Consider the following 9926-nt stretch of genomic DNA (forward strand, 5'->3'; position numbering starts at 1 on the left):
TGTGTGTGTGTGTGTGTGTGTGTGTGTGTGTGTGTGTGTGTGTGTGTTTGGTATGTCTTCCTGTGGGAGAAACCCAGGATTTCCCTGAAGTCTTCTTTCCTTTAAGAGAAGAGTTTTCCAGTCCAGCTATCCTGTCTATCTATTACCTAACCTGCCTGGCTGTAGAAGCTAAGCCCAGGCTAGGTCTGGTGCTGATAATGCAGTCTTTCAACAGGAAATGTCTCCATTTTTGGTGTTCTGTGGGAGGGTGGGGGCAGATAAGCCGTGAATGGAAACACAGAGCAGATTTCTGCCCCACCCTCATACCCTGACTGCACTTTGATCAGGGAAATAATGAGTTCCCCTTTCTGGCTAAGTAACAAACAGGTTACAGGGCTGTGCTAATATAGGAGGACATTGACCTACCCACAGGAAGGGAAGGCCTGACCGATGGATTGAAGCTAGTTTGACATTCTGAACACTTTCTGTGTTCCTGAGGTGCGTTGAAAACCTGAACAATTTTGTTACTACTAACAAGTTGTTCACTTCTTTTAGGATGAGAAATATGTAATGTCAAATTCTGTCCATTTGAAGAGATATGCTGGATTTGGAGAAATTAATGAATTAAATGTAGTCCAAGGCCACAAATTCTGTGCTCTCCTTTGGGAAACTTCTTGATGCCATTGAAGGGAAAGACTTAAATAAATATATATTAAGAACCTAGTGTCTGTCAGACACCGTGCTCCTTGCTTTATCCATTCTCAGGAGGGAAAAAATATCTGCCTATATATGTAGAATAGGTATATATTAAACAAATACAAGTTCGTTTTGAGAGGAAAGCACTAACGGCTATCACTATCGGCTCAAGAAAGGTTTCCTGGAGGAAGTCCACGGTGTTGTAGTTTAGCCTCCAAGGAAAAGGAGGGAACCCAGGATGTGGAAGTGAGGGGAAGAAGAACAAAGGCAGCAATATCATATGAAAGTGAAAAGGCCGGATTTGTAAAAGAGAGGAGTTGAGTGCCCTGGCATTTGCTAATTCTAGACTCCCTATCTAAGTGGATTCAAGGGTGCACTGATTCATGTATACATGCTTTACTCTCTGTGAGCACTGTGGTACAGAACAGTTGTGTGCTTCAGGGGAATACCAGGATCAGCAGCCAGGTGGCACTGAGAACATTTTAGGAGTCCCCTTGTACATCTTTAGGGTCTTATGCAAAATCGAAAAGAAGCTGCTTTGTCTTTGTGCCCTCCTGCCTTCTTTCCATACCTTTTCCCCATCTCTTGGGCTGTTTGTTGTTCTAAGTGACACCCTTCCCTCTTTTCCCCTCCCAAAGAGCAATTAGAAAAACGGTTGTCACATCATTTCACCTTGGACTGATTCCCATTTCTACTTTCTAAGCTCGGTGATAGTGCTGATTCTTCTTTAGAGAGTGATAGAATTTGGACAGCTTTTAAAGCTCTTTAGCATGGCTTATGAGTTCTCTCACAACCCTGACCATAGCCTACCTCTCCTGACTTCATCTCCTATGATTTCCCTACACAAACTTTCCATTCTGATAAAGTTGATCTATTAATTGCTTCCCATTACTAACCACACTTGGAGGAGGCTGCTTATATTGCGTATTATTACCTTTCCCCTCCCCTCCTTACCTTCTCTCTCCCCCACTTTCCCTTCTCCACTTTCTGTCTCCAGAATACCTTCTACCTTTCTTTCATCTTACTTTCATTCCACCTGTCCTTCTGTGCCTAGGTCAAGATCTACTTGGTCTGTGAAAATCTTTCCCAACCATCCCAAGCCCTGTTGTTCAGACCACTCATTATTTCTGTCACACATTTGGCACTTACCCTGTTAAAATTTTATTATTTTTTAATGGTATATGACTGTCCTCACAATTGAATCCTAAGCAACCTGATCCCTGATGTTCTAGCATAGTATCTTGTGGCTGAAGTATGGCACAAAGTAGTGGATTAGTCAGAAGACAGGTCATCAGCTGTAAATGAGAGATCTTTGAAAAGACAATCCTCTGTGTGCATCCACTGAGAAAGAACACTGATTATAGTTGAACAGAGGCAACTATTGACTTTATAGAAGCCAGGTTAGGGAAAAAAATACATGGTCTAGATTGGGACTAATATAGATAGGACTAGTTGTTGATGAAGGTGATTGTGACCATCCCTTTGCTTAATGTAGCACTTCCTGAAAATAAAAGGGAATGCTAGTGGTTTGTGAGGTTTTTAATGAGCCTGAAAACTCCCAATCTCAGGGGAAAAAAAATTCTGGTTAAATGGATCATTTGTACCTTTACTTATAGGTGCATTCATAAAAAGTTTCCCATATATTTAATTTTTATAATTAGAATGATTTGAAATACTTTTGAGGAGCTTTCTCGTTTAATTAATACTATTGGTGGATACATTTTAAAGTGAAGAATCCTTTTGTGGAATAAATATCGATCCTTGATTTGTTTGGGAGAGGAGGTGATAGTGAATTATCCATAACTAGGATCATATCTATATTTAAGGAATATATTATACAATGTAATAGAATGGGAATGTCAATACTTAGTGTTCAAATAGTGCTTAGAGGCTTGCAAAGGGCTTAATAGATATTATCTTATATGAAACTCACAACACCTCTGTGAGATAAGTGCTCTTATCATCTCTGTGAGTATACTGAAGCTAAGTAAGGTTAATAGAGTCTCCCAGAGTTCGTACAGCTAGTAAGTGTTGGATAAAGTTCTTAGAATCATTTCTGATACTTTGTATTTATGAAAAGTATCCATTTAAAATTTTAGATACCTCACTAATAGGATCATATAAATTGTTGTTGTTGTTGTTGTTGTTTTTTTTTTAACATCATTCGATTAAAATACTCAAGTCTATATCTTTTAAGAAGTAGGTGACACTTTGTTGCTGGTCGGATTTTTATATGTTGTCATAGACCTTGGTTTCTAGCTAAGAAGGAAATGTTACGTAAGAGACAGAGAGGCAAAGATGGTGGAGTGAGAAGTCCACTGGTTTTGTGTCAGAGGTTCTTGTCCCAATTCTACATCTTATTAACTGTATGACCTTGGGCAAGTCATTTAAGTTCTTTGGGCCTCAGTTTCTTCATCTCTAAAATTGGAAGGTGTTATAGACTAGACGATGTAGAGCCTGGCCCAATATCTGGCACATATTAGATGTTTAATACATGCTTATTGATTGATGTATAGAATTTTGAAGGTCCCTTCATGTTTTAAATCCTATCATCTTTTTGCCTACTTCTTGAGGAACTGAGACGGCAGTGAGGTGGCTCAGTGGGTAGAGTGCTGGGCCTGGAGTCAGGAAGATTCATTTTCTTGAGTTCAAATCCATCCTCAGATACTTCCTACCTTTGTGAACCTGGGCAAGTCACTTAATCTGCTTACCTCAGTTTCCTCATCTGTAAAATGAGCTGAAGAAGGAAATGGCAAACCACTTCAGTATCTTTGCCAAGAAAACCCCAAATAGGGTCACAAAAAGTCAGATGCTACTGAAATGACTGAACAACAAAATGAGAAGCTGAATGTTGATGTTGCCTAATCAGAAAACTTGGGGTCCTGGACTGTGCTTGTCACAGTCTATGTCAGATTGCTGACATTAAAAAACAAACAAACAAGTAAACCTGACTCTACCAAAGGAAATGAAGGCTACTTCCTCTGCACCTTTGAGAGTGATACTTTTTCTTTTAATAGAATAATAAGACTTAGAAGGGCCCTTTGATTTTTACCTAGCCCACCCCCTTAATTTTATTTCAAAATGTTTCAAAGTTTTATTTTTTTAATTAGTGAAAATCCATCTTCGCTCCCTTTTCTTCTCCTCCCCCACCTTGAAAAAAGATGGGAAGTAAAACTATTGTGACAACTACATATAATCGAGCAAAACAAACTGTCACATTGACCTCGACTTCCTTCTAAAATATATGTCTCAATCTGCACTTTGATTCTGTCCTTTCTATTTTAGGCAGCAGGTAGCATGTTTCATCATGAATCCTTTGGAATTGTTGGTTAGTGTAATGATAAGAATATTTTAAGTCTTTCATCAACCCCTTTATTTTATAGTGACCCAGAGCTATTGTTCAGGTTATCTTTACTTAATGCCACAAATACAGGAGCCTGGTCCCAGCTACCAGGCTTGCTCAAAGTAGAGCAAAGAATGTGATAGTCTGTTCTCCAAGTCCTTGATGGACACGACTGTATCTTAGTCTCTTCAGCTGCCCAAGGAGTGGTGAGCACCTGCCTTATCCCACCTCACTATTTTTTTTTCCAGATTAAATTAAAAGAAGTCAAATTTTCCAATGACACAATTGCATTATCCTTTTAACAACATTTCTTATTCAATGTTTTTCTCAAATTCACAATACAAGAAAACTTAGAAACACAATAATAACTACACAATATTACATATTTAAAAGATGAAACAAAATTTACTACCAGTCAGATGACATTAATTTAGTTTTATGCATTTCCAAATTATCTTGCACATAAAATCATTTCTTCTATCATCATTAGCATTTTCACATGATTCTTTTTTAAGACTCTACAATGATATAACCACATGGGAAAAAAGTTTTGGAAAATATAAAGTATTCTAGAAAAAGTAGGTGCTAAATTAGCCTGAAGAAGTTGACACACCTTCAAGATGTGAGCCATTAATTCCTTTCATCCTTGGATTAGAGTCAGTATTTGCAAAATTCTTTTAGTTCCTGGGGGGAAAAGTAACTAGATAAACAAATAAGAGAAGAGAGTGCAGATCTCAGTTGGAAGGGACCTCCGAGGCAATCTAGTCCAACACCCTCAATTTGCAGAAGAAGAAATAGGCCTAGGGAAGTTAAGTAAGGGAGTGCAAGGTCACATAAGAGGAACACTTCAGAAGCAATATTTGAATCCTGGTCCCTCAAAGTTTGCAGCTGAATACGTTTTGAGTTTTGTCATAGAAACTCTCTCTTTTTATGCCCCTGAAAATATGTATGAATTTTATTAATTGCATATGATTGGTTCCACTTTATCATAGGAAGACATCTGTTTGACTTCTCCCTTTTGTGCAGTATGAATAAATTAAGAAGGGAAAATGAACTTTGACTGAAAGAAATGATGGCCGTGCTATGATAGAGATAGGGTGTAGAAATTCTTTATAAAGAAATGAGGATCAACTGTTGGCCAGTTTTCTAGGACAGATTTTAGGTATGAGAGAGATTAAATTTAGGATGGCTTTGGATTAATTTTCTTCTGCTCAGAAATCTCATTTGTCAAGTAGTATTGAATCAGGTGTTTTTTATTCAGGCTTTGATGGAAATACCAATCCTCATGGGTTATATAGATCTATCATAGTTTTTTATGTGTTTGTTATGTTTGTGTGTGTGTCTATGTGTATGCAACACTTTTGCTGTTTATATCCCTTTCGGAATGGCTAGTTTGGGCGTGCAGTCATTAAGGCTTTTGTACCAACCCCATAAGCTTTATTCTCTGGACCAGGAGGTCCTTCCTGCTTGGTACTTTTTATAAAAAGGATTATTCCAGTTTCCTTTTTGTACCCTAGCCTAGTGCAGTTGTTTATCTTCCTGGGAGGCTACTGCCATGAGTAATAAGGATAACAGGATAATGTTTCTAAAAGCTTAAATTGCCAGCATTGGGTTAGTGCTGCACCAGTACCTTGGGCTGCCTGTTTCAGGTAGAGCAGCTGCATCCTTTTCTTGGTTCCTGTGCTCTCGTTCTGTTTAAGGCCATAGGCCCTTCTTTCAGTCCTCCATATAGTTATGATCTGTGCAGCTAATGAAATTGTGCTAAATAAATAGTAAATTTGTCACTCTCTCTTTTTTTTCTTTCTTTCTCTGTTTTGCTTTCTCCTCTCCCTCCCCCTCCCCCCTTCTCACTAGGCGGGATCCTCAGTGATGTCTGGTCCAGGAGAGAACACTAGCCCTGAAAGCACCGCTCTCAAGTATTCAGGTCAAGATGGGCTGTACTCAGGAGTCAGCCTGACCTCCACGGCTGAAGTTACAGCGTCTGTGAGACAGGATTCATGGTGTGCTTTAGCACTTGCTTGATTCAGTGGAAAAAGGAAGTTGGGAGACCTCCATGGATGGGGGATGGGAGAGAGGGCGCCTCGACCTTTAGACGCCCACAGTTTCTGTAATGTTTTTTTTCAAGCAGTCTATACAGCAGTGAAGATGCTGGCAGAACTTTCCTCTGATGTGTCATTTTTTGTGCCTTTATTGTGATAGAGGTGTTTTTCCAAAGAGGCTTTCTGCCTTACCGTCCAACTCCTCATCTATGCAAGAGAAATGAGAGAAGATGGATTTCTTCCAGGGTAAAGATAATACAACCAAAGAGAATATCGTCCTTCCTCCTCTATTGTTAGGCCTGCTTCATGCGTCTTCAACACAGCCAGCCAGTCAGCCAGCCCAGCCTGCCTGCCTGCCTCTGGGATGCAGGATGCATGCTGATGTGACTTCCTCGTCCTTGCTTCCACATGCTGGATAAAGGGACTTATCTGGGGCTGTCATTCTAAAGGATGCCGGGAGAGATTTAAGAAGACAAAAAGAGTTCTGAGCATTGATTGCCCCAAATAACACACAGTTTGAGCTAGAATTCTGATGTCCTTGAAACTGACCAACAGCTTCTTCATGACCACAGACTTTCTTCCTAACTTTTCACATCAGAGCTCCTATGTGAACACTCATGGAAGAAAGCAAAATGGGGCTGTTTGGCACAAGTCTCCCAAGGTCGAGCTGGTTCCTGATGTCTTTCATTAAAAATATTCCTCAGTTTTAAGACTGCGTTATAACTTTGTAACATACACTGTGACTGAGGTTTTTGAAAGTTCATCTTCTGTATGGCTGATGTGAAGTCAGTCAGAATTTGTAAACAGGGTAGCAAACAAGATATTTTTCTTCCATGTATACAATAATTTTTTAAGAAGTGCAATTTGCGTTGCAGCAATCAGTGTTAAATCATTGCATAAGATTTAACAACATTTTTTATAATGAATGTAAACATTTTAACTTAATGGTACTTTAAATAATTTAAAAAAGTTAACTAGACATCTTTGTGCATTTTTTCTTCTTTCTTTTTTTTTTTTTTTTTTTTACCAAGAACATCCCATCTCTATATTTCCTATTTGTTAGACAAAACATATTTCAAGAACAAATCTTCTCTCAGGAAAATTGCCTTTCTCCATTTGTTAATAAGTTTTATACAAAAAATGCAAATATAGCCCCATTATTTTACTGTGGAATATGTGCTAGAAAGTTAGAAAGATTGCAATGAAACTTTACTACCTAACTGATACATTTGTAAATACTCCATGAAATGTTTAGGCATCTTTTAAGAGTTAGGATGCGGTCTGTATAGTGTGACTAACCCAGAGGTAGGTTAGTTTACAATTTTTAAAAAAAAAGTGGGATGTCATTTGGAAGCTTATTCTTTCACCAGAGCTTTAAAAATAAAAGGGTATTGTTTGTTTGTTTGCTTTTCTGTACAATGTGTTCCTTCCTGGTTTTCCTTTGAGGCCTACAAGTGGAGTTCAACGCTCAGCAGAAGTTCATCTGATTTTTGGGAAGACTACTTGAAGTCTTTGGATTTGAAAATTTGTGATTCTCTTTGTGCTTTTGACACTTCATGCTGTTAGGGAACTTGTTTGTTAGGTAGCTACCATTTATACTCTGAAATTGGGACCACTTTGATAAATGAGAAGTGCCCAATATTGTACCTAATTGTCAGAAATGCTTGCCCTTCAAATGAGGACCAACTCAAACCATTTTCGAAACCTGAGAGCTTTCTTAAATGAGTGAAAGAAATAAGCTCCATTGGACAATCTAAAGATGAGTTTCCTTCCTCTTTCCCATCTCAGGCCGTTAGGGTCACATTCATATCACTGGGATATAGTAAACTGTGCCCATAACTAGGCTGATATTTAGGAGACATTTGAAAATGAGATTTTTTTGTTTTCTTGAATTTTTGGAGATACAAGCAAGCTAGGAGTTACCTCAAAAGCTGAAACTGTGAGTCAGTTAATTCTTACCCCTCTAATATCTTAGGTTTTTTTCTTTCCTTATATATCCCTACTCTGCATGTTCCATTAGGGAATTACAATTGCAGTATTCTCCAGTATGATTTCTGAGTGGTTGGGTGTGGATTTGGGGTTTAGGTTTTACGTTTTCTACTGGAGAAAGTTCCCTTGATCGTAAGAGTTCTTAAACTAGAGTTGATGAACTCGTGTTTTTAAAGATGTTTTCATAATTACATTTCAGTATAACTGGTTCCCTTTGAAATTTTATTCATTTTATAATATGCATTTAAAAACATTCTGAGGAGTGATGTCCATTGGTTTCCCTAGACATTGATAGACTCGCACACACACACACACAAAGATTAAGAACCCTTGTTTAGCACTATAGGTGGTACATGTCATTCAGTCCATTGAGTGATTCCTTGAAGTACAGGTGACCATAGTGTGACTTGGTGTGAGCCTAGTCATTCATTGCAGCACATGCTATCTCTCAATCTATCGGGGTTATGGGTTCAGGAAAGGACTGAGCTATGGCTGCTGCAGAGGGCATGGGGTTTTTAGAGCAGTGCCTAGGCTTGGTTTTAGATTATCTGAAGTCTTGAAGAAATTTAATCCTAGATTGTATTTTTAGCTCACTTATCCTTCTGCTCAAAAGTAAAGCAATGGTGGGGATGGATAGTGGAACCGGCTATGCCACCCGGTGCAGCTTGTAGACCTGGGCTGCTGGTGTGCATATCTAGGAAAACGGGCATATGCCTGCTCAGGATTGGGAAGAGGGGGATGGGCTGAAGAAAATTATTTTTTCCCATGAACTGATGTCTCTCTTACGGTTCTCATTAGTTAGTCTGCTTGCTTCCTGGTGGGTTGGGAATTGTTGCAGTTAATGTGCTTTGATTGAAAAATGAACTTGTGTTGAAGGGGCTTCCAAATGACGCTTTTCCTGTGAATGCTCTCGAGCTTTCCTTTCCCCTTCCAATCCTAGAACTGAGCTAGGTTTGCTAACCTTTCTTTTGACACAACTTGGAAGCCAAAGAATCACCAGGTATCCGGGAATGGAGGATGGGATGGAGGAACCCGGGGGCTGCTTTTAACCTATCTTTGCTCTGAAAGTAAACTGTACCTAGGGAGACCTTTACATGATTACTTCCTTTATCTATGTTTATGTCAAGCAAGAGTTCCTAGGATTGGTTCTCCCCCAGCAACCATTTTTCCAGTCAGTCTAAACAAACATCATTTAAAAAATATTTCTTATATATAGATATATTTTTAAATAAAGCCTAAAATACAGGTGCTAAAGCCTCCTCCATTGTAGCTGTCCATCAAGTCTGTTATTTTGGAATTTTCCTTATTCCAAAGTCCAGTGTTAATGAGATTTGTTAAGCTATATGTGGATTTTAAGCCATGTTGCACCAGAGGGCTCCATGGTCTCTCTTTAGAGTTACTTACTGTTGCTTCTTGGTACCTGGGGAAGGGAGGTGGGGGGGTGAGGCAAAAGGATCAGCAAAGTAGTGGGAACCCATTTATTTTCCCCTGCAGATAAATTAACCTCTCACTCCTGGGAATTGTTTTCCCTAGGCCTGGAAATTTGATGCAATTTAAAATCCTAGATAAGTGAGTAGTTTGGGAATACGTTACGGGGGCCTTTAGTACCAACCCTGACTTTCAGTCTGCTTCCCAGTCCAATTCAAGGTTAAGTGCTGTACCTTTGGGCCTTAAAAGGGATCCTCTTCCTTGTCCCTTTAAGACCCTAAGCTCAGTGGGGACATCTTTGCTATTTAACTGCAGATTGATTTGGGAAAGAGAGGCTGGCACTTTCTCCATTTTTCCTGCTCTCTAGCTTCTGTGGTGTTCTAGTCTGCTAAATTTAATGACATTTAGGGTAAAAAAAGGATTTGGTTAAGTGTTTATGTACATGTATGTAT

At 39.0% G+C, this 9926-nt stretch overlaps 1 protein-coding gene across 5 annotated transcripts in view; it reads left to right on the forward strand.

Annotated features, from left to right (window-relative positions):
• The window catches only part of LOC114053691 (transcription factor GATA-6-like), a 44242-nt gene extending 36769 nt beyond the window's left edge, over positions 1-7473 (forward strand). For all 5 annotated transcript variants that reach the window (XM_027876806.1, XM_027876809.1, XM_027876807.1 and 2 more), the window contains one exon: positions 5873-7473. In XM_027876806.1, coding sequence (XP_027732607.1) covers positions 5873-6040 — 168 coding nt within the window. In that variant the 3' untranslated portion in view covers positions 6041-7473. The remainder of the gene's footprint in view (positions 1-5872) is intronic.
• Positions 7474-9926: the final 2453 nt, after the last annotated feature.

This window comes from Vombatus ursinus, unplaced genomic scaffold (genome assembly GCF_900497805.2).
Source record: "Vombatus ursinus unplaced genomic scaffold, bare-nosed wombat genome assembly UNPS02014812.1, whole genome shotgun sequence".
Lineage (NCBI taxonomy): Eukaryota > Metazoa > Chordata > Mammalia > Diprotodontia > Vombatidae > Vombatus > Vombatus ursinus.